The sequence below is a fragment of the Eurosta solidaginis genome, chromosome 3 (genome assembly GCF_040869045.1).
Source record: "Eurosta solidaginis isolate ZX-2024a chromosome 3, ASM4086904v1, whole genome shotgun sequence".
Lineage (NCBI taxonomy): Eukaryota > Metazoa > Arthropoda > Insecta > Diptera > Tephritidae > Eurosta > Eurosta solidaginis.
In genome coordinates this window covers 212,501,115-212,527,301 of record NC_090321.1, presented here as the reverse complement: position 1 = coordinate 212,527,301, position 26,187 = coordinate 212,501,115, and the positions used below count along the sequence as shown (strand labels likewise).

The 26,187-nt window shown below is 36.0% G+C and overlaps 1 protein-coding gene across 1 annotated transcript in view; it reads left to right on the top strand.

Annotated features, from left to right (window-relative positions):
- The window catches only part of Fkbp14 (peptidyl-prolyl cis-trans isomerase Fkb14), a 79,702-nt gene that overhangs the window by 11,603 nt on the left and 41,912 nt on the right, over positions 1 to 26,187 (top strand). Inside the window, exon 2 of the mRNA XM_067775003.1 lies at positions 8,558 to 8,786. Coding sequence (XP_067631104.1) covers positions 8,608 to 8,786 — 179 coding nt within the window. The 5' untranslated portion in view covers positions 8,558 to 8,607. The remainder of the gene's footprint in view (positions 1 to 8,557; positions 8,787 to 26,187) is intronic.

Here is a 26,187-nt window from a genome sequence, read left to right as displayed (position 1 = left end):
AAACCCAATGAGAAAGAGAGGGCGATAGGCCCCACGTACAGCCCAGCATTCTTTTACATCCATAGAGTGCCGTTGAGGGCTTCTTTACCCTCTCCTCAACGTTGAGCTTCCATGACAGCTTACTGTCTAGGATGATGCCTAGATATTTTGTGCAAGGTTTCTCCTGTAAGGTCACCCCTCCTAACTTAGGCCTGGTCCAATTTGGGACCTTGTACCTCTTTGTAAGCAAGACCATATCCGTCTTCGCCGCATTGACTTTCAACCCGACATTAGATGCCCAAGTATGAATATTCCGAAGCACCCGATCCATCAAAGAACTAATCGTTGGAAGGCACTTTCCACTTGTGACAATTGCAACGTCATCTGCGTAAGCCGTAAGTTTTACGGGTCCCTCATCGAATTGCCTGAGCAGTTGGTTGATGACCAGCGGCCACAGCAGAGGTGATAGCACCCTTCCCTCCGGCGTGCCCCTGTCCACTGATTTCGTGGCCTCGTACAATCTCCATTGTGATGTAATCTTTCTGCAATTTAACATGCAGCCGATCCATCTGATTAAGGCAGGATGTACTTTAATGTAATTAAGACCATCCATAATCGCCCATTTGGCAACATTATTGAAAGCCCCAGCAATGTCCAAGAAGACTCCTAGAGCATACTCCTTATATTCCAGGGATTTCTCTATGCTTATTACCACCCTATGCAATGCGGTGTCTACCGACTTGCCTTTGTTGTACGCATGCTGTATTGTGGACAGCAGCTTTTCATCCACGTTGGACTCTATGTACACATCTATCAGCCTTTCAAAGGTTTTGAGCAGAAATGATGTTAAGCTAATGGGTCTATAGTCTTTGGGATACACATGACCGATCTTCCCCGCCTTTGGTAGAAAAGCTACACGAGCAGTTCTCCAAGAGTGCGGTACATAATTCAATCTTATGCACCCATCGAATATTATTTTAAACCATTACACGACCGCTCTACTTGAGATTTGTAGCATGGCCGGGAATATACCATCTGGGCCCGGCGATTTAAACTTAGAAACGTCTTCACTGCCCACTCGATCTTGGTATCGGTCACCAAGCCCGGCACTACTAGCTCCGTGATCGAAGTGTTAGTGATGTCTGCTGGCTCTTCTAAACCGTCTCCCGATGGGAAATGTGTGTCGAGAAGCACCTCAAGGGATTCCCATTCGATCTTGGTATCGTTCACCAAGCCCGGCACTACTAGCTCCGTGATCGAAGTGTTAGTGATGTCTGCTGGCTCTTCTAAACCGTCTCCCGATTGGAAATGTGTGTCGGGAAGCACCTCAAGGGATTCCTCACTACTACGTGACCATTCCCCGTTCTCTTTCTTTATTAGTCCCTGGTCTATGTTTCCCTTTGCTAGGACTTTTTTCAACCGTGCTGTTTCGCTGGAGCACTCTATGTCCGTACAGAAACTTTTCCATGAGTTTCTCTTCGCCCTGGTAATTTCACGCTTGTATATCCTCAGTAGATCCCTGTACTCGTCCGGACACGCTTCGCTTTCCGCGGTCTTTGCGAGCTTAAACATTTCTTTTACCTGTCTTCTTAGAAGACTTAGCTCATTGCTCCACCATGGCGCCTTTGCTTTTCCTCTAAATCTTCTTAGAGGGCAAGCTTTGTTATACGCAGTCATAAGCGTCCTTGTTAGGAATTCATTCGACTCCTCCAGTTCCTCTACATTAGCAACCTCTTTGGGTTGTCCCAGTTTTGTTTCTACATGTTTCTGGAATTCAGTTCAGTTCATTGACCTAGGGCTGGTAAAGGTTCCTCCCTTCTCTACCCTCTTTAGGGGGATGCTGAAGCTGGTATACGCATGATCAGAAGGATGCTCCATCAAGAACCATCCAATCATAACTTGATATATCACGCTCGGAGCTCAATGTAATATCCAGAACATTGCTGGATGTTGGACCAATGTATGTAGGGACATTTCCCCTGTTGGCTATCTGCAAATTGGTTTGCAGGATGTTACAAAATAGAGATTCGCCTCTCTCGTTCGTATCTACTCCTCCCCACGCATTGTGGTGCGCATTTGCATCTGCGCCTATGACCAACCGCCCTTTGCGCCCTTCCTCCTGTACTAGCCTTTTGCACTCCATCGGTGGAACCTCCGCAGCATGGGCCATGTAGCAGGACGCCAGGATAAATGCCTGCTTATTCTTTTGCTCAACGGCCACCGCTACGAGATCCTCAGTGGTGTAATTAGGTAGCATATGTGAATGCAGCTGTTTCCTTTCCATTACTACACGCACCCGTCCGTTTGCGCGTAGTAAACGCCAAACCCGCGCACGCTAAGTCCAGAAACCTTTCCTCCCGATTAGAGCCACGGCTCCTGGATCAGCACCACGTCAAACGAACCCTCCTCAAGGGTTAGGAGGAGTTCGCTCGACGCCACTTTACTGTGTTGGAGGTTTATCTGTAGGACTCGCAGCACCATTGGGCTGTTTGTCCCCCTCGAGCACCTTCGTCTTGACGTCGTCGTCCTCCCCTTGCCCTTTTGGTTTAGAGTATTCCAGGCCCCCTTCAGCCTCTCGTGACTGTTGTGCCGGGTGTTCCTCTGTGCGAGTCACAGCACCATTTAGCGGTTGGTCCTCTTCTAGCACGTACGTGGTGACGTCGGGGACCTCCGCCTGTCTTTTTCCCTTAGGCTTTTGAGGTCCTTTTCGACTTCGCCCTTGGGACTTCTTTTCCTGAGTCGCATGTAAATTTTGCGTGAAGCTGCGTGTACAAAATATCCTCCGCCTGCTTGTTTATTTGGAAGATGTAGAACTGACCATCCTCGGTAGACCGAGATACAGTAAGTAGCTTCCAATCCTGTGTCGGTATGTTCGGATTCTGATTCTGCAGAAGTCGCGGTGTATCCTCCGACTTCATCACGCATGTTATCCATACCTTAACTTTTGGTACCGTGGGGATTTGCGCTTTATCCACAACCTCAAACCACGCGTTCGCACCTTGCCTTTGGAGGTTTGGAAGCACTTCCTCCAGCAACCGCAAGCTCGCGATGTTGTCGCACGCTATCATCTTCACACCATTATACCATCCCCCCGAATCAAAGGTTGGAAGGGGCTTACTTGGTTGTTCCCGCATCATCTTAAGCACTAAGCTAATAAGCTGCCTTTCCACAGATCTTCACCTTTCAGTAGTCATTTGTCCGAAAGGACTGCTACGATCAACCAGCGCCACAGTCAGTTACTGCTTTGCCACATCACTAATCTTCTCGGGAAAAGCAGGAGTCTTAGTGTTATCTCCCTTTGGCACCTCCGAGAAAGCCGGAGTCTTAGCATTAACTCTCTTTGGCGCCTCCGAGAAAGCCGGAGTCTTAGCGTTATCTCCCTTTGGCTTATATCCTACTTCCGTAGTTGGAACTTCCCTCTGACTCGCAGCTTTCGAGGTAGTTGCTACCTCGCTATTGGAGCCCATCTGTCTTACAGCTTTGGGCCTACTTATCTTGTCTATGCGACTGCCCTGCCTCGCGGCTATAGGACTGGGTCCCTTCTGCCTCTTGAAAGCAGGCTTGTCGCCTTCCACCGAACGTTGCCTCTTCATTCTGCCATTCGACGCTCCTTCCTCGAATAGAACGAAATCGTGTCGAAATAACTACCAGAACCACCCTTTCCTTTATGCTTTGGTGAGCTGTTTTAAAATGTTACCTCTTAAGAAGTCATGATGTTTTACACTCAAAACAAATTGAATTACCAATTTGTTTTTCGAACCCACGATCTTACAAATTGAATTACTTAAAAAATCATTATAATGACACTGTGCCAGCCCCAATATTGTTAAAACAACAATGCGTTACATATTCAGCATTAATGCGTAATCGGTTTCTTCTTTCATCACTTTAACTTTGGCTTTTGTTATTTATGATTTTGCAATCGTTGACCATCATCCGGGACACAATACCACTTCAACTGCATGCAAGTGATGATCAATGTGTGCTCTATGTACGAATGGCAGGTGCCTCAAATCGATAAGAAAGCTTTACAAAATCAGTTGAGGTTGAGTGTAGATATAAATTAGAAAATAATAATAGTTTTCAAAATCGTGACGTAATTATATAACATCGGAAAAAACAAAAAACAACATAAAAAATCGTTGTGAAATGGTTTAATTAAGCCAAGTTTTGGTTTTTAGATACTTGATAAGAAACGAGACCTAAAACTGTTGGTAAATTGTTTCTGATGAGTCGACACCTCTTTCATTTCTCGTCAAATTTTGCGACTTTTGTATTCTGCAAGATTTACCTGCAGGACTTTATTACTCATCTGATATTGCTTTCCGATTCCCCCGTGGATAGGAGTCTAGAATATATCCACGGCAGGCATGCCGGTCGTAAGAGGTGTCCCTAAATGGACGGGTACGTAATCTGGAGAAAGATAAATTTCTCAAAGGTAACAAGCTGTGACCTAGTGTACCTCTTGTGAGACCCCTATGGTCTATAAAAACTGGTACCGCGGGATGTTGGATAATCTATAAATTTTGTATGATTGCAAACTTGTATACAAGCCTTAATCCAGTTTGTGTTAACGGATGTTAGGCAGTGGCTATGGTTTCACCTCAAATCCGAAGAGAGTTCTAGTATAAAGCGGTCACTTCATCTAGTTATTCAAGGTTATTCTTAAATTGTTCTTCTGGCCACATAATTAAATTGTATAAAGTATATTTGATATAAACTAATGTAAACTGATGTCAAGCAGATGACTTTTGTTTGTTGATAACAATCGATAGTTGAAATAGTGGGGAGTCATGAAACGTTTAACTGCTCATTCTTCTTTTTGAAATGTTTGTTATTCCTTTAGGCTATGCTAAATAGAGAACATCCGACGTTGTAAATGTGATTAGTAACTCCGGTTTTCGGAAAAGGTTGTTCACATCCCTTATTAGCTATATTGTAATTGTGGAATTGTATCTCATAGGCTCAATAATCAGAAAAATATGCCGCTTTCAATGTAATGGCTGAGCCATTTCACAAAGAAAAATTTTCGAAGCACTGTTATAATCATTCTCAATATACAAGAAAAATACTTGCTTACATATTTGAGTCGTATTCATTTGTTATATTGCAGTTTTTAACTATGACAAATTTTATAAAAGTATCAACAAGTGGGAAAATAATTTCACTTGCAAAGTATGAAAGCACCCTTACCCATATCAAATGTCAAATTCTTCTTCTTATGCTTTGCTTGTAACAAAAGTTGGAAGATGGCTACTTTTCATGTCAGATGACGCTCGTGTCGCTCGAATTGCGGTCTCCATAAAAATACGTGCAATATACTCATAATGCATAAGATTGTGTTAAACGCATATATATGTATGAAAAACGGCTTATGTGGTGGTCCTTTAAAAGTGGCACTGAATTGGGCGATAGAATTTGCGGTAGATTAGCCTAGCAACCGGATGTTATGATGCAGAGGTTTTAGATCGGCCTCGTACTTCATGAAGTTAGATAATTCTAATCAATTCACTGGAACCAATGGAGTGTGAAATGTTTTGCATAGCACATAGCCTTCGTTAAGTTTATTTATTAATTTCGAAAAGTCAAAAACAACAGCGGTTCTTACTGACTGAAACAAATTCAACAACATTAATATAATACAGAGTTAAGTAAGTTAAGGAAAATAGATTTAGAAAAAGAAAACTCAAGCCTAATTGAATTAGAGATCTCATTCAACTCGCGCAGAGCACGCAATATAGGAGCATTTCGGGCATAGTTGGTAGACGTAAGTTTAATATAAAATGGATAATAAAAACGTAGAGACCTAGTTGTTATAAGAAAGTTAATAGAGCGCAGCAAGCAGGGACAGTCAATGTCACCATTAATAATTTTATAAATCAGAGACAAATAAAGCGTCGTCCTTCTAATTACTAGGGGTTGTAAATTAATAAACAGAAGGCGGGAGGGTTAGGGAGGGATTGGGTCGGAGAAATGTAGAGATCTAAGACAAAATTTGAGAAAAACCTGTTGTACTCGTTCAATCCTGTCAATTGCAAGCTTATGGTACGGCCTCCAAATAAAGGCCGCATATTCAAGTTTGGACCATACAAACGATGAGTAAAGCAATTTCAGGGTATATGGATCTGAAAAGTTTATGGTATTACGCCTTAGGAAGCCGAGAGAGGCATACGCACTAGAGATAATGTAATTAATATGGTTATTGAACGAGAACGAGGAGCCGAAGATGACACCAAGGTCCTTGATCTCAAGTAGGGATTAAAGAGGAGCCCCTGAGATACTGCATGCCATTGGTAGGGCATTGTGGATTTTTGCAAACGTAATATGATAGCACTTGTTAAGATTAAGAAATAAATGCGAGTCACGGCACCAGAGTGCTAATCTTGTAAACACTGTGCATCTTCAGAAGTTTTAATTGTTGAATAGACTTTAAGGTGATCAGCAGAGTGAGAACTCTAACGAGGTGAAACATTTGCCAATAAATATCTTTAATAAAACAAAATGAAGAGAAGAGGACCTACGATACTACCTTGGGTACGCCAAAGGTGGCAGTAATAAACTTTAAGGATACTAACTCGATTGATAACTTACAGCATCTATTCGTCAGGTAGGAACACAACCAAACGAGGAACATGGAGAGAAATCATAGCAAAGGTAATTTCGCAGCAACAAATTGTGAGATACCTTGTTGAATGCCTTGGAGAAATCCGTGAAGATACAGTCCGCTTGATGGCTAGATGAGAACGCATCAAAGCAATATTCACTAAACACTGCTAAATTAGTGACTGTGGACCGACTAACAACAAAACCATGCTGGTTTAGCAGAATACAGTGTTTAACAATCCCTTCGAAGATTTTAGAAATAATAGATAACTTAGATATTGGCCTATAGTTTGACACATCATTCTTCTTGTCATTTTCGAAGATTGGGGTAATATCCGCAATTTTCCAGGCATCCTCAAAGATCCCGGAGCTAAGAGGTTGGTTAAAAATTATCCTTAGGGGGACAACAATAAAAGGACAATTTTTGAGGAGGACAGCGCTTAATCCGTCTTCATCAGTTTAAGTAGAGTTTTTCAGTCCTCTAATACCGTTAATAATGTCATTGGAGGTAAGTCGCAGATCGCCAAAATTCAAACTTGCTTGATGTTAATTGATGTCGCTCAAACTAGCTATAATGGCTAAAGTAGAAAATATCACCATGGCTGTGCTTATCTTCAAACTGGAAAGATCAAAGTCATCCGTCCTTCTTATACTATCAGACTAATTCTAAATTTATGATAATCTCAATAAGTTAGAAGGCAGAACTCACAAGAAATGTATGTGTATAAATATGGTTTACTTTATGTATGAACTAGCGGGACCCCGGTGTGCTTCGCTACACCAATAGAAATATTGGAAAAAGAATAAAATATCATAGAATTTTTGTAATCTTTATTTCAATTCTTAATCCAAAACATTTGGATACACTACATTTTTCGTTTTTCCATCTGGGACATGAATAAACAAACAATTTGGAATGCCTACTCTGGAACAGGCAGCTTGTCCGTGCGAAAAGCACGGTTCCTCCAAATTCAATTCGCATACTCGAATCGTTTGTCCCTGCACCTTGTGCATTATAAATATTGATATGAATTCAATTAAAAATGAAGAAATACTCAATTATGAATCGAAAACTACATAAATATTGAACACACGTGTTGATTCTCCATAATTCATAACTCTCATAAACCGCTCGACCAAATTCAATCAAACTTTACAGAAACCATCTACATGATAGCCCAAATGTACCGTAGAAATTTGGTTGAATTTGGTGGAGCCGGTCTCAAGTTATAAAGTAATACCAAAAATGTGCACTTATTTTTATATATATAGATTTTAGCAAAAATACGTATAACCATTTCGACGGCGGAGTGCAATATCATACTATTGCGGATGTCGTTTCAAAAAACTATATTTTAAAAAACTTATGAATAACGCCTTATTTTTTAGAATATTTTTTTTAACGAGGGTATTTTTTTCGAAAGTCAAAACGAGTTTAAAGAGACCTATAACTTGTACTTTTATAGGGCGAGAATACTGCATACTCAAACAAAATCAGAGGACTTCAAATAAAAAGTTCGAAATATTTTTGAATTTTCGAATTTTTCGAACCCGTTTTTGAGATTGGCTTGCATAGTTTCCTTCACAAAATACGCACAAATTTTTTCTTTAAATTATCGAGAGTGAAAAAGCAGAGTTTTATCAACGAAATTTGAACAAATTGCTACTGCTATTTTTCATTTCGCTGCTGTACATATAAGACAAAAATCGTTCATCTTAACCTGATAGACCCAAAATCATAAGGTATTAAAATTATTTGCTGCATTGTGGTGTATTTGGTTAAAACAGGAATGAAGGGTTTTATATGCTTTATCAAATTATAGGTAGTTGCCAAATTCCAACAAATATGTTCAAGTGCTTTCGAAGTGAACGTACAATATCGTTAGTGTAGTTCATGTTCATGCTTGTCAAATCTTGCCTACAAATTCGTTGAATAACCATTGATCATTGATGTTTCGTTACACCTTCTTTGCAGATAATACATATAAAAGTTAAACAACAAAAAAAAAACAAATAAATACCAAAATGTTGAAGTTTGTTCTTACTGCAACGTGCCTTGTATTGGCGACGAGCGTGAGAGCGCAAGAATTGAAAGTCGATGTCATCTTTACGCCAGAAGTGTGTGAACAAAAATCAAAAGCTGGTGATACGCTGACCATGCACTACACCGGCACGTTGTCAGATGGCAAAAAATTCGATTCGAGGTAAGTGTGTGTGAAGAAAAAATAAATAAAAAATTAAAGTGAAAGTAAAAGTTCGCTAGGCTTAACAGTTTTTTTTTTTATTATTTATTTAATTAAGATTTTAATTGTACAATTAATCATTTAATATGTGTTCCCATCAACAAACAAGTTTTTTAATACTTTTTTCTTAATAAGTACCTACTTTTAAAAAAATGCACTTTTTTTTTGCTCCACCTAATAATTAGCTTTTCGGTCCATTTCTTTTTACAGCTGTATCCGTGTATCCGTCCTCACCCGTACAATAAGCTTGACAAGCTCAATACGTCTCATAAATTAGGTGCTTCTATCAAAGAGATAAGCAATCTCTGTCTCTCTCTTTCTCTCAATATTCACTATCGTTTTTGTGTTTATGTTATTTATAACCGCTATTCCATTGACGTTGATATTTGTCACAAGTGTTACGTATCTTTTGTTTTACCCATTGTAATTATTATTTGGTGTTTGGTGGCGATGACACCATATAACCATACGCTGTGGGTATGCATGTATGTGAGCATGCGTGTAACTATGTATCTAATGTAGTACGTAATTATTATGTCTACCGCAAAGTGACTAATTTTTTACTACAATCACAATATCTTTACTTCGCTTTTGGTGAAAGGGCCGTTGCACAACAGTGGAATTCCAATGTAATCTCTTTCAATAAACCACTTTTTTTTGTTAAAAAAAGTTTTACAAATTCAAACACAGTCGGTGATTAAGCTATCATCATCATCATCATTAGCTGACGCTTAACCACCTAAGCGATTTTGACCGCTTCATAAGAAGTAACGCCAGCTATCCCTGTTGCGCGATAACTGACGCCAATTGGGAGCACGAAGGGAGATCAAGTCTTCCTCTATCTGCCTCTCCCAACTCAGTAGAGGTATCTCTCTTTCTCTGTTCCCAACCTACGGTGTCGCTGACATACTTTCTTGGCCGAAGCGTCTGCGTCCTTTCGCATAACATGACCTGGACAGCGAAACCTTTGGGTTTTTATTTGTTGCACTATCGTCATATCTGTGTTAAACTCATACATCTCACCATTATACTTCCTTCGATAATCGCCGCCGGCGTCACGGACAAGACCCTAAGTCCTCCGGTGAGATTGTCTTTCAAATACTCCAGGAGCCATCTCATCTTTTCTCGACAGCGTCCATGATTCCAAACCATACATTAGAACAGATATGAGCACTTGGAGAACGTGATTTAGCTATTAGTATCTTATTAATCAAAATATTCCATAAGTATTCAATTCAAATTTTTCTAAATTTGGAAAAATGTTAGAATCCAAACAATGGTTTTAATAATAAAAAAATAACTTGTTTGCCTCTTGTTCTAGAAATAATTGTTTTTTTTTTTTTTATAGAGCAAATCATTGTTTCTATATCATCTATATTTTTTTCCGAAATTCAGGAAAAATTTTACTATGCAAACATGTTTTAAAATAACATAAAACATTTTTTTCTATAAATATTTTTTGAATGAAACTAAAAATTAGTTTAAAGGTTTTTTCGAAATTAAAAAAAACAATGTGTCAAAAATGTCAAAAACCAAAATTTTCCCATAAATCAATCTTTTTTCTTAAAAAATATAAATAACTGTTTTTTTCTAATTCACAAATCTAAGAATTAAAAAAATATATTTTTGGTTTTTAAGTACTTAATACTTCTCATCATAAAGACATTGTTATTTCTTAAATCGGGCTTTCCAATCAAAGAAACTATTAATTTAAAAAATGTTAAAAACTAAACTAAAACTCTGAAAAATTCAATTTGGTTATTTTGTTACTAAAACTCAAAATATAATGTTCCTTGCATTAAAGGTATCAATAATGATGTATATTGGAACGATTTTCCGTCATCCCTTGTCAAATTTGGTTTTGAGACAAACCGGTTTCGGCGTTGTGCCATCATCAGTGTCGATTTTCGTTCTGATCTGTTGTTGTCATTTGTCCTGTATTTATAGTTCGTAGGTATATGAGCAGGTATTGTCAAATTGATGCTTTTGTATATTTAGTTATGTGTATGTGCTGTGTGTTCGTTCAGAACCGAGTGTGGTTTACTAATCGATTTGTGTGGCTGACTGGGGTATGTAGAAATCTGTGATTTTAATGTTCCTTGCATTAAAGGTATCAATAATGTTTTGTCTTTTTTTTTCAAATACCGAAATAATCTGGGAATTCGGATTTTTTTCTTTCATTAAAAAAAAAAAAATAAATAACTTCAATAAAAAACTGAGAATAAATCCAAGTTTTCAAAAATAAGAAAAATTATAATAATTTTATTTTTTTTTTAATTAACTTTTTTTGATAAAAATAAATCGAACATCTTTAATTAGGGGTTTCTCGAAACGAAACATATGTATGTATACTCGGTCTTTTTTGAAATTTAGAAAAAAAAAAATAAGAATTCAAAACATGTCACTTTTTTAATGCTAAGATTTTTTAATAAAAATTGTATTCCTAAAAAACAGAACTTTAAATATATCTCCAAGCCGTTTTTTTAAGAAATCCAGAAAAAGTTGAATATTTAACAAAATCTGTTGTTTTCTGGAACACATTTTTTTTTAAGTAATAAATTAGATATCTTTATTTGGTTTTTCTAAGAATTCAGAAAAAGTTTAAACCAACAAAATGTTTGAGAAAAAGGATTTTTTTCTATAATTTTTCCCAAATGTAATATTTTGAATTGCATTTTCTATAAATTTTAATTCAGAAATACGATGAGCTCAAAAAATTTTGATAAAATTTTTATAAAATCTAGCAATTCCAAAATGTTAAAAATAAACATTTCTTTAAAGTAAATTTTTTTAAAAATGTTCTTTATTTGTGTAGGCTTTTTAAATTGAAAAAAAGGTTTCAATTGTTTAAAAAAATATTTTTTTTATATACATAACAAATTTGTTTCTCATTAAAAACATTAGTAAGATGTCTTTTTTGATATTCAGGAACAGTTTGGGATTATAAAAATGATTAGTAAAAATAATAATTTTTTTTTAAAGAAAATAAATCGACCGTTTTTCAAAATAGCCTTAAAGTTAAAAAATACTAAAGAAAAGTTCGTTTCTTCAATTACAATATCTTTAGTTAAAAAACAATACATGAGATGTTCTCACTCGATTTTTTCGAGTAATTTTTTTTCCTTAATAAATTTTTACATAAAACAATGATTTCAAAAAAAAATTTAGAAAAAATGTATTTTCTCATGACACATTCTTATTTAAAAAAAAAAAAAACATGTATCTTGAGTACGTATTTTTCGAGATACAAAAAAATGTTTAAGTTAAAAAAAATTCGTTTTTATTCAACTCTGAGAACAAATGGGCCACTGTGCATGGTCTGAAACATATTTACATACAATTTATGTACTTATGTATGTTATGTGTATTCGTACGTACACATGTTTATATTATAGGTATATGAATGGCAACTTCTGCTGGTTTCCGATAGCCGGGAAAGTGCGAAAGGGCAATGCTCTGATGCCAAAAACCCGTAACGTTGAAAACAACCAATTAAACAAAAAGAGCAATCTTCGCACACATTTTAGGCACTTCCTTATATTCCATATTGTATGTACTAACATATGTATGTATGTACGCATCATCATCTATGTGGATACATATGTATGCCTTTACTGTGACATACTGATTTATTAGCCCCTCGTTGACTTTACTGGGGCGCCGCTATTGTAATTAAATTACAAGCCCTCAACAAAAGGATGCGCCTCCAATCTAATGAGTGTTTTAAAATTGAAGACATTTTTAAATTTAAAGCTTGATTGTAAACTTATACGCAACACGTCACGGTGCGTGTTTGCAAAATTTCGAGCCATAACTGCCATATAAAGACTGGTGTTAAGGTCAAAAATGTCTGATTTTTCTGAACACATACCGCTGTGACGATGACTTTGTTGTGCAAATAAAGGCGCTTATTTCACTACCATACATAGTAGAGGTAACTTCTACGGATTTTTAGGAAGATTTGTTTGATTTGAGATTTTTACAGTATGATATGAATATTGAGATGTACCACTAGAAACTGAACTGACTCTACCAAATTTCTCTTCGCTTGCCGAAATATAATCAAAAAGCATAGTAAATGTAATTTCAAGCGGAAATTAGTCGTAATGATTGAGTTATAAGAGCAAAGATTTTTCATGCATTCCAATGGACGCAACTTCAGTTAAATATATGTACAATACATACATATGTACATATGTACGTACATATGTAAATTACTGCTTATATACGAAGTCGCCAGCGCAGACATCTGTGTGGCATGCCACACGCCATTCATCAAAATTCGAACAGGACAAACATGGCAAGGTACTTGCCTCTAATATATATTGACATGTGTACAAATATGAAATATGTGAATATGCAACAATCACCTTGAACAAGGTTGACTTACTCTACTAGAAATTCAAATTGAGTGGAAGACAAAAATGTTAAAAAATAAAAATATACGACAACAATCAATTGCCATAATTTTAGTGCTGATGTAGCCGCTTAAAGTGCCCGTGGACAACTGGTTGCCTGATGATGCTATGCAGCCAAATTTTTGGCAACTTTGTCATCGACTTCACAACATTATTCAACCTGAAAAAAAAGATCCTTTAACGAAAATGTACAGCAACGAACAGAAAAATAGCAGTTATAGTAGTTTTTCGAATTTAGTCAATTAATGCTTCTATTTTTTATATTCGATATTTTAAGATCGCGAGTTTGAATCGAGCTCAAGGCCTAACAATAATTATTTTATCATTATTATTGTTATGATAAATTTTTTCTTAATTGGAAAAATTATTAAATTAGAATAGAAGAAAGAAAAAATTTAGACAACTGCCAAAGCTCGTTGTATAGATCCATTTCGGGAACTGCTAAATTCCTTCATCGGCAACGTTTAGGCGCCGGTGCTATAACCATTCAGCCACCACAGCGGTTTTTTGTTTGTCTTCTTTCTTTCTTCTATTATAATTTAAAATTTTTTCAATTAAGAAAAAATATATTATAACAATAATAATGATAAAATAATTATTGTTAGGCCTTGAGCTCGATTCAAACTCGCGATCTTACAAATCAGTAGGCCGATATAACAACAACAATTTTTCGATATTTTAAAGAAAATATTTCTATAAATTTTGTAGTTGGAGCTATGCAAAATATCCTGAAAAACGTTTTTGAAAAAATTCGTAAATTTCGAAATTTTTATTTGAAGTTCTCTACTTTTTTTTGAGAATGTAGTTTTGTAGCTTGAAACCCGTTTTCGAAAACATTCGAAAACTTAAAACAAAAATTAAGAAAATTTCGAATATTTTTATATTGCTTTGCGATCGGTTTGATTGTTTTGCATAATTTTTGGTAAGCTTTTCCGATCTATTCGGGAGTAGTGCAAATAAAACAATTTGTTTCACCTTACAGCTCGACGTTTCGCCAAATTTCCTTGGCTTCTTCTGGAGCAATTCTGTATTTGTCAACAATAAAAACACAAAAACAACAACAAAATTAATTTGAAATTATCACAATTACACATATTCATATTTAACATTAATTTATATATTTTTAAAATTTTTCACTTACATTTGAATTACGGCATTAAATTAAAGAAATAAAACATAATTTACAAGAATAAAAAAAAATATAGAAGATTAAAAAATACATAAAATAAAACGATAACATCTACTGTTGTACACTTGTCATACTAAAGGTAAAATCTAATAAACCTAATATGTAAGTGGCAGCGATACCATCTGTGTCCTCTTTCTTATTCATAGTCTTTTCCCTATTTTACATACTTCGTAGGCTTTCCAAGGTGTATCGTGTTTTCTCTTATTTTATTAAGTATGCAGTTTTGTAGCCCAATCAATTTTAGTCCCCCAAAGTACAAGTTATAAAACTCTCAACTTTATATTGATTTTTAACAGAGATGGGGGTAGTGCATTAATGCACTAGCCTTCACTCAGAGTTGAGTGGTAATGCAAAAAATATCAGCCTCATTCAGCTATAGTGTCACTAAAATTTAAAAGCTGGTAATGAAAAAATGTCCAGCTTCAGCTCAGTGCATAGAAAACTTCAAATAATGGTGTTTTTTGTTTTTCACTCAGCTGAGGGGTAGTGAAAAAATACAACGAATACAATACATTTTTTTAGTCGTAATGGAGAAAGACAGAACTATCATTATAGTGATAAAAAATAGTGCGCACTAAAATTTTCCCAATATAGTGTAATGCTAATGAAAGTGTAATGCAATCAAAATTTAGTGCACTGCCCCCAACTATGATTTTTAACAATTTTTTTTCCGGTGGGTGTTTTAGATTTTCCCCTATACAAAGTGTGAAAGTTTTTTTATACGAAACAAAATCGGTAAAATCCTCCCAGAATTGATTGAGATATAAAACTGCATACTCAAAAAAATCAACGAACTCCAAATGAAAAGTTCGAAATTGTTTTTAAAATTTTTATCGAAATTTATCAGGTATTTTTCAGATCGGTTTGCATTCAGTTACAACATTCATAGAAATATATTTCTAAATTATCTAAAATAAAAAAATTATTCGATGAAATTCGATCAAAATTTGTCACTGTTATTTTTCTGATCGCTGCTGTATACACATACATACGTACATATCACCGAGTATGTACATTGTAGAATGTTTGCATGAGCAAATTACGTTAAGGTGGCAACATGGAAAACGGCATGCCGTAGTGACAGTTATAAACTAACTGAAGTGCAGTCACAAGTAAAGTGACTAGCGAAGCTACGCAGGAGAATGTTTTTGATTTGGGTTTAATTTAGCGTGATTTCATTTGAGTTTGTATGTTTGGATGGTTCCGCCTAGCAGACGGAACAGGTAGTAAGGCGAAAAACTATGTTATGGACAAAAAATTCCAAAAAATATTTAAAAAATTTGGGTGAATTGCTACATTATATACCCAGCTGTGAAACTAAATAATTTCATTCAAAATAGCATTTGGAACTGATCGAGTGTGGGAAGTTGAAATAGTAGCACTTTTTCATTCAGAATGTTCACGATATCAATTCTGGCTGAATTATCTAGATGTGGTCACTACAAAAATTTAAAAATTAAATTTTTGAGGGTGTAGGTAAATTTTTTTTTATAATTTTTTTTAAGTTAAGTTAAATATTTTACAGTAGACTGCACAGAAAGAGGATTTTGTATCCTTAAAGGTACGACAATGGGGAGTGTATTCGGCGCTTCAGCTATCAAAAAAGAAACTTACATCTTCTAGTGTTAAGGTAAGAGGGTAAGCTGTTATAATAACAGAAAACCAGTGTTAGAAGTGCTTTCATAAAGTGGAATATGAAGACGTGGTTGTGCTTTCTTAGAATTTTTTAAGGGACCAATCGTTTGTAGCTAATACAAACAAATCCGCAATGAAATCTTCAAGAGACTCAAGGGGTTGAAATATTTATGTATCATATAAATATTTAGCAGGCGAGGCTCTGGCGACCCCAAGCTCTTCATGAAACTAGGGGGTGGGCCTAGAAGGTTCAATATGGTTATATTTAATCGTTCCCGAGTTAATTGGGCTAATGCCTAAATCGTGCTTTTGCCGAAACGTACCGGATCTACATCCGGCAAAAGACCATCAACGTCGATAATACTCCTGGCCCTATCGTTGCAACAACAACATCAAATCCTTATATCCCTGCCATGTCGTTCCGTATCTTTCCCCTTGATTTAATAACTTTCCCTATCTAGCGTGCTATGACTGTTGCCTTTGGGATTTCTCTTTCCTCGCCGTGCTGTTTATTTAGAAGATGTAATGGGAACCCTCCACCGTAAGCCCCTTTCTAATGTGTATCTTCCGAGGTTGTTGATTTCTTGCTATTCAGGTCGTTCTGTCTTCCAGCTTAAGACATTTACTCATGTCAATGCTACTAGCCTTCCTTTATGTTTTTAATGAGTACACTTATTGCCTCCAGGCGATCGCTGCTTCTTGATTATGCCCGAAGCTTCCTTCTTCTTATACTGGTTGATGCATCGAAGATTTCTAGTGGCAAAATTTTGTGAATGAACTGCTTTTAGACCTGTTCCTACTGCCTCGGACACTCATGTCAAGCACCGGGAAAGCTTCTTCCGGTCAGCTGAGTAGACCACAACTTCCACGCCTAAAACAGTTCTTTCTCTATCTTTCTCCACTCATCCTCTCTATTCATACTTGCCTGCTGCTCCCTCTCTCTTCAAGTTCATTGACTTTCAATCATACGTCAAAATATACTGCATCTTTAATATTGATAAAAGATAAAGTAAACCTACCAACTGCTCCTGTGAAAAAAAAACAGTAGAAATCCCTAGATAGAAATGAGCCTGAATCAAATGCAGTTTTGGAATTGGCAACACGTGCCAAGAATTGGAATAAAGTCAGACCTCGCAACAATATCCACTTACCTTCATCCTGTGTTATACAACCATACGATTATTTTAATGCTGCATCCACGCTGAGAAGGAAATTTTTTTGATTTTTGTATTCGGTTTTTCATGTAAATTAGCTTTACCGAGGCTGACTACCACAGTATAGGTTCTTACGTTGAAATGAGTTTTCTAACAGCTGAGTATAGATACCGCTTTATACTAAAGCCAAAAAATTTCCTTCTCAGCGTGGATGCAGCATTAAAATAATCGTATGGTTGTATAACACAGGATGAAGGTAAGTGGATATTGTTGCGAGGTCTGACTTTATTCCAATTCTTGCCACGTGTTGCCAATTCCAAAACTGCATTTGATTCAGGCTCACTTCTATCTAGGGAAGTTTTCTACGATCGTCCATAGAGAGGTTTTTGCTGAAGGCCGTTGCGTGTATTGGACTCACAGTAAACACAAACACTCTCCGTCAGCGGACACATGGTCAAAAACTTTATAAATATACATACTTATAAGTAAGTCCACTTCTGACCATCCGCTTACCACTGCCTGTATCTCCAACTCTGAAACTCTGTGTTATTACGAGATCTTTTTGTAAGAGCTTTAACAAACTTTGAATATTTTAGTAAACGTCCGATATCAAAGTAGAGATCTGATATTCGTTAAAGCTACCTATCAACTCACAATCCCTTTCACCGATCTCTTCGCCCATATGCTAAGGATGGTGCATGCTAAATAGTTTAAACGACAGCATATGGGTATACAAATTTATAAACCAAAGGTGTAAGCGGAAGAACCAAACAACCAAACAAACCAAATTGCTGACAAGTGTCACTTGTTGCTGCCACCTAACAATTGTACTTACATAAGCAAAGCAAATAAGCAAATATACAAATTTTGTGGCTACTTCAAGTATTCGTACACTCCTCTTGGTCGCGCTGGCTAAGCACCACTTAGCACTGACCATTAGACAACGTTTGCACAATCACATTCAATAAATGACAAAAAAAGTTTCAGTAAACAGCAACGTCAAATGTCTGATTAAACATCATAGAAATTTAAATTGTTAAAAAAAAAGTGTGGAATAAATAATGCGAAAAAATGCAAAATAACGGTAGCTTATTTAATACACAAATTGCCTGCAGCAAACAAGACTTGCAATGTCTTACTTAGCTCTTGTAAAGGAAGCCTTTGTGCCGGCCACATACAACATCACACACACAAATCGACGTCCGTACGACAGGGCGTATGAGCAACATTTTCTATTTGCTGCAGCGCGGATGTGGCGTACCGGATATTAACGCGTACTTAAGAAGCGTACAAAATGCAGCTAAGTAGCTAGAAAATTTTAAAGATGAAGATTTCAAAATAGTGTGATAGCACTTTAGCGTTAAACGCTTGCTTTGGTTTGTAGCACCAACACTCATGCAGGACAATTAACCACTAAAATGTAAGAGCTGCTTTGCATAGATTTTAAACAGGGATTGCAAATAATTGTTGTTGGTTAAAATTTTAATTACATGCTGCCAATACATAAGAAGTACATCAACACCTATAATTTTTTTATTGGTGGATTACTATAATTTTCCAAGCGAAATAAAACAAACTCAAAAAATAACTTTTATTTTCTGAGAGAACTAAAATATTATTATTTTCCCAGCAAAAAAAAAATCACAAAATACTCATGCGGAAGGAAGCAAAAATAAAAGAAAAGGAAAGAAAATACATAAAGGGAAAGAAAATAAAAGGATGAACAAAAAAGGAAAGGAAATGAATAGAAGGGAAAGGAAACCGTCTATAACGGCTTATCGCATATTATCGACGGTTAATAGGTGAAATATCTACTGGGTTTTCATCGAAAAAATATCGATTTTTTATCAAAATGTCATCGATGAGCTATTGAAAGATATCGATTTTTTATCGATTTGTTATCGAAAAATCTAAATTTTTATCGAAAAGTTATCGATTTGTTATCGAATAAAACATCGATTTGTTATCGGAAAATAATCGATTCTTTATCGAAAAATTTCGATTTTTTGTCGAAAATTTATCGATTAGCTAACGACAAAATATCAATTTGCTTTCGGAAAGTTATCGATATTAAATCAGCATTTTTACAATAACAACTCAATAACAATCTGACAGATTTTTGATAATAAATCGAATTTTTTTTGATAAAAATTTTATATCTTTTCTATAACAAATCGAAATCTTTTCGGCATCTTTACGTCAGCAAATCGACATTTATCGAAAATACGGTAACGACATTTTGATAACAAATGGATAACTTTTCTATTGTAAACCGATTACACGTCGATAATTCACAGATAGTATACCGAAAACTCTGCGAGAACAGGGCCCGTATTACGTGTTACGAATAGTGACTAAAAACCCATTTTCACTCAAGCGATAACTATACAACTGTGAAACTATTTCTAAAAATTATAATAGGTTATACATATATGTACATATGTAAATGTATCTAACGGGTACTATTTGTCACTAGCTCACATATGCAATTAGGCTGGTCCACCATTTCAGAGCTATTATTATTTAAAAAATGAGTTTCAATCACAGATCGTAACACGTAATACGGGCCCAGTTTTTTTGATAACAGGACGATAACTCGTCGATGAAAAACGAATAATATGCCGATAACAAACCGATAATAACATTCCAATAATTTTTTGTGCTGATCAATGAATTGTTTCGAAACCTGTCGAGGGATTCAAAATAGTACCGAAATGTTCACAAAATATCGCTATGAGAATCCGTAATGATTTTGAATTGGCTATGGAATGATCCCAAGATAATTCCATAACAATCCGAAAATAATCCCGACATTATTCCGAAATAATCGTGCAAATAATACCGTGCCCGAACACATTCCCAAATCGATCTCGAAATAGTACCTAAAACAATACCGTAGTGATCTCAAAATAGTCCCGGAAAGATCACAACAAAAAAGTCTCAAAATGAACTCAAAACTATCCCCGAGCAGTTCAGAAATTATCTAAATTTTTGTCCTGAAAAGAGTTACTACATGCCCCTAAAAATATACGATCGGGACATAGCATAGGTTTTCTGGTATAAACTTTGAAGGATAACAATTACTTGCAGACCCTTATAATAACCTCATGTTAAGTTTACATTGTTTTGGTTCTAACAGAGCAGACGATAAATATACCATTCCCGAAACCTATTTCGATTGCAAGATAACAGTTTTTAAAAAACCTTGGGCAATAAGTCACACGAAGCGATCTCAGTGATGGTGAGAAAAACATTAGAAAATAAGAATTAATCACTGAGAAAGCGCTTTTTGTTCTTGATTTTTCCTGATAAACGAAATCGTTGTTTCTGGTTAACCGTTAAATGCCATATTTGGTTACGATCTCTGCCTTTGAACAAAGATTTACCTTTGAAATTAGTTAGAGCAGCAGCCCACGCAACGTGCAAGACTTACATCAATTTAAAAAAAAAAACAACAACTAGTATAATAACACATCCCAGCCAGCATTTTTTGAAAATTTTGATCAAAAAATATTCAAATATCATACCCTAAGATGATTAAAAACGTTCAAATTTAAAAGCATTTTCTATTCGAATATTAGCGTATCTTCGGGAGAAAAATGTACCATAAATGTGATTATTCTTGAATAATCATTTATGATTCATATTTCGAAACGCTTTTTATTCATATTTGATATCATTGTAAAATTGAGCTTTAATTGTTTTTGAGTAATATTTGACTGCTTTTCACAGTCTTTTTCTGATCATATTCGTGAATATATTTCAATCGTTTTGGTTTAGATTTTTGACTCATTTTTGAATGCGATTATGATGCATTTATTCTTCATATCTCATTCAAAACAAGATACTACATAATAATCTTATTTCATCAGGGGAAGAAAGCATGCGGAAGTGAGCTATTTGAACCACAGGTCACTCGCAAACAAACTTGACCGATATTCACCTGCGACTACAACATCCAACATCAGCTATGATCGTCAATATCTTAAAATTCGATACGGTACGGGATGTTGAAGACATATCCAGGTACATATGTCAAGAGAGTTTCACTTACCTGGTCAAATAGCTCACAACTTTTGTATTGTCCAACTATTATGTATTATCTGGGAAGCCGAAGGTGGAGAAATGGTTGGGGAAATCTTCGGACATGAGCAGTATTTGCATTAAATTGTCTTGAAGAATGTCTTAATAATAAAAATTGTATATATGTACATATTTTTTCTGAACTTCATGATTGAAAAAATGTGTGTATGTGAAAAAAAATAAGATTTTCGATGAAAAGTAAAATTTTAACAAGTATAAAACTCATTATTCAGTTAACAAATATAGTCATGTTTGATCACCTAAAGTAAACACATTTGATTCAAATATGATTCCAAAATGTGATTGAAAAACTATATTCAGTTTTTGTTCATCGAAATGTAAGCATATTTGATTATTCTTTCTATTGACTTTTATGAAATATTAAAATTTAATCATCAAAGGACTTCAAAAATGATTCCAAAATGTGATCGAAAAATGATTTTCAGTTTTTGACATCAAAGGTATTCATATTTGATTATTTCTTTTGTTCAATTGTATGATAACTCATTATTTAGTCAGAAAGAAGAATCAAATTGTATTTATATGTAGGGAAATTCAAAATTTAATCATCTAAATGCCGTGCGGGATGTTTGCTAATAATGTTTTGCCCTAGAAGCGAAAGAATCGTCAACAACCGCATCGTAGACGTTCATGAACGCAAAAGAGCAAATATAAATAAAAACGAAAATATGACGGCCTTTTCGTTAAATAAAGAAGAAATTAAGAAAGCGGACAAGAGTAAACATTTTTATAAGCGCACTACAACTTGACAAGCAAATGTCACAAGCAGCTCTTCAGTTGCGCCTTTGGCTATTTTTATTATAATTATCCACCACATTCTGGAAGGGCAATAAATATGTACCACGCTTTATTTACCAGCTAACTAAGTAACCAACATTTCTAGATGACTAAGTAGTAGTATATGTACATTAGGGTGGGTCGATTTGTATGGACGAAAGTTAACCGATATGGCGCCATCGATTTTTCGATAGGAATTGGGCTCAGGAAAAAAAAAGTTCCACTACGCATACCCAAAAAAATAATTTTCGAGCCTGCGAAATTTCATTTTTTAAATTTTTTTCGATTTTGATTTTTAAGGTTTTTTTCATAATCTACTAAATAAAATTGCATATGTATACCCTGTCTGACCCAATTTTATTTATTTTTTTTTTTTTTTTCAAAAAACTGTTATCGCCAACGTTTTTAGCGAACATTTTTGGGTCGGACAGGGTATACATGAATATTTTACAATCAATGAAAATTTTTTTAGTAGGTTATGAAAAAAACCTTAAGAATCAAAGTCGAAAAAAAGTCAAACAAATGAAATTTCGCAGGCTCGAAAATTATTTTTTTGGGTATGCGTAGTGGAACTTTTTTCCTGAGCACAAATCCTATCGAAAAATCAATGGCGCGATATCGGTAAATAAATCGACCCAGTCTAATGTACATACATATGGATATATATATATGTAGGTATAGGCACTTGAAGAGTTTAAATAAGCTTAAAATTCCAGCTACTTGTACAACGAACATTCAGAAAACATATTTGTTCTTTTTTTCAATTCTAGTCTTGGCTATAATCGAAGGTTTTACATACCGTAAATAATCCTTTCATTGATCTCAAATAAATGGTCTTAAATGTCAAAACCACAAAGTCCTCAGATTGAATTCCTCTTTTCATACAGCATGCTTTCTTCTATTAACTTCTTTATTGATATTCTGTAATAGATTACAAAAGCGTTTGAGATAAAACGGGAAAGATAGATAGCATAATGTATTTATGTATATCTAAAATATAAAAAAAAGAAAAAATTACATACTTATTTACATGTACAACTTAATTAAAGTAGCATCAGTATGAAAATTTTAGCGAATGTAATCAACTACTTCAACAGCGAAAATTTCTATTGCTTACGTGCTTGATTAATTATAAAAAGGATTAATCCTTCTTCGCTTGCATGGTACGAATGTTGATAGACGAAAATTGCATTATTGCACAGGAAATTGAGTAAAATAAGAAGACTAAGGTCAATTCTGTGTTCGGGTGCGTAGAACATCTTTTACCGTAGCTCAGGTTAGGTTATCGTGGCTGCACTTCAGCAAGGCAGTGGAGCACACTTAGGCTAGATAGCCCTTGTGATAGGACTGAATGGGTAACTACCCTTCCTACGTACGTAAAAAATTAAGGATACCTTCATTTTTAGTTGAACCCAGCTCCGCCAAATAGTCGATGAAGTTGTTCAGAAAAAGTTCTATTGCCTCCTCATTACTACAGCTTCCATAAAAGTCATTCCATGGTACTCCCATAAGTTTGCTGTATACTCCCATAAAACAGAGACACGTTTATATCCCGATCAATGGGCCTAAGGTTCTCATTCATGTGAGGTCAGGTTTGTCGAGACACCTCACAGGGGAATTCCAGTGCGTTAACTGTATTGCTATAGCAGTGAACTGAATTACCTCTCTCTGTTCAGTGGCTTTCCTCGCTATCTCATCAGGAAAACAGTTCGCAGGTACACTGCGGTCACCCGGGACTCACATCACCATGGTAGTGCACCGAGAGGCTAGTTTATCTAGCGTCTGCCTGCAATCTGACTTTTGACAAAGTGCTCCTGCCTTTGCGAGCTATGATCGCATCTTGACTATCGAAATAAATTGCAACAGACGTGAGATTTTTAGATAGCCATCAAACAGCATAATTTGTAGCTGTTGGCTCTGCCCGAAGAATGCTGCAATGGCTCAGTAGCTTAGTTCTTTAGGAGATCAAAAGACCTTTTGAGTAGATGCCACTTCCCAAATAATCGTTAGGTTTGGTGCCATCCGTGAAGATTACTGTGGATTCTGATGATGAGGAGTGGATATTATCAGATTCTTGTCGCTCTGGGATTCAAATAGGAATTTCTAGAGAAAGGGTTGGTGTTGTATAACCTAGTTGACAAAAGTTCCCAGAATAGTGGTATGGCAAAATTTGATGTCGCTCCAGGAAGGCTTGCAGTCAGTCTAACTGCTTGAAACTCGCTTGGAGTTTACATTTATCTATTAAGAAGGGTTCGAACATAGCCTCTACAGCTTTTGTGGAGGATAGTGTTCATGATAGTAAGCATTACGACTGTCAGCGGCACTCTAGTCAATCTTCCGAATATGCTGTTTCTCCTCATAGAATAAGATGGATCTAACGAAAGCGCTGTATAACCATTGCATAAGCTCTGGCTTAAAACCCCATTTTCTGGCAACGGCTGCTTTACAAGTTTAGAAGGAAGTTATGGCCTTTCTGGATGTGTTCTTGACATGCTTGTTTCAGTTCAATTTACTGTCTGAAATAACTTCGAGGTTTTTAACCTTTTGGTGAAAGTTCTAACCTTTCACCGTTTAATTTCAGTGGCTTGAAAGATGGCATTTGTGCCGTGTTGTGAAAAGAGAAGTTTATGTCTTCGCAGGATTTGCTTGCACGGAACCTGTCCTCAACGAGGATTAATGCGATCTTCAATAGCTCGCCTGCTACTTTCATGTTTCGGCGTAAGCGATAACTTGGCAATTGGTTCCACTGTGGAGGGATAATACACCCTTTTGCGTAGAACCCCTGGATGCGGGCCGTATTATGGAGGAGTCTCCCAGACATGATAGGACAGCTCCCCTATACCCTTCACATAGGTGGAAGTTATTACATCATTATACCTTAAGGCTCAGAAGCACCAACACATATACTTCTATCTACAAATATTTTCATTACATAACAATTTGGCCGTTATGTTTATGCTACCAACATACCATTTTTATCGGAGAGCGCCGCGGACCTTTTTCTTCGTCAGTAGGGTGAATCAGGACTGGCTCCAACCGTACGGGGCACACTGCTCAAACCACAACCGATATTTTGAAGGAATTATTTATGGGTAGTTTATTCTTTTGTTTAGGTTATTTTTGTAGGTTTCGCTGAATCAACTCAAGAGACCTCAGATTCTTGAACCTGTCGTCCGAAGTGGGGCGGCCCCTTGGCATCCTTTTATTGTGGCCTTTGGATACAATCTGGTTCATTACTACTAGTATACTTGCACCACTGCGCATTCAATGCCATTTTGGCCATTCCGCACATTAACAGTTCAATAAGTCGATTCCCAGATTTATTTTAAAACTTGAAGGGCTGCTTTCGCCGACTTTAGCTAGTCGTACTTACTTACTTAATTGGCGGTTAACCATTTGGACAGTTATGGCCGTCCAACAAGGCGCGCCAGTCGCTGCTTCTCTCTGCCAACCGGCGTCAATTGGTCACACCAAGGGAGTTTAAATCCTTTTCCACCTGGTCCTTCCAACGGAGTGGGGGCCGCCCTCTACCTCTGCTTCCATAGGCGGGTTCCGATGGAAACACTTTCTTGGCCGGAACGTCAACTTTCATTCGCACAACATGGCCTAGACAGCGCAGCCGCTGCGTTTTAATTCGCTGGACTATGTTGATGTCTGCGTATAGATAATTCATCGAACACCCGTTTTCTTCATGCTCAACTGTCATCTATATCTATCTATCTATATCTATAAATATATCTATCTATTTATAAATCTTATAAAATAAAGTTGCTAAATGCCATGTACGCACATAACTTCACACAGAATGCTCCGATTTTAAAACGGTTTTTTGCATTTGAAAGCATAGCTACGTGAGATGGTACAGTTAATATAGTTTGAAGGTATATATTATAGGGGCGTGGCAAATTTTGAAAATGTACTAAAAAATCATAAAATTTTTTTACTCATAAACGGATGGATGGATTTAAAAAATTTTACTTTTCAGTAAAACTTTGAAATATTTACCTTCGTTTTGCATCAAAAAAAATACTTGATTCCTTTCTTATATCAGCCAAATTGTTTAAACAAAAGTAACATTTTTACCA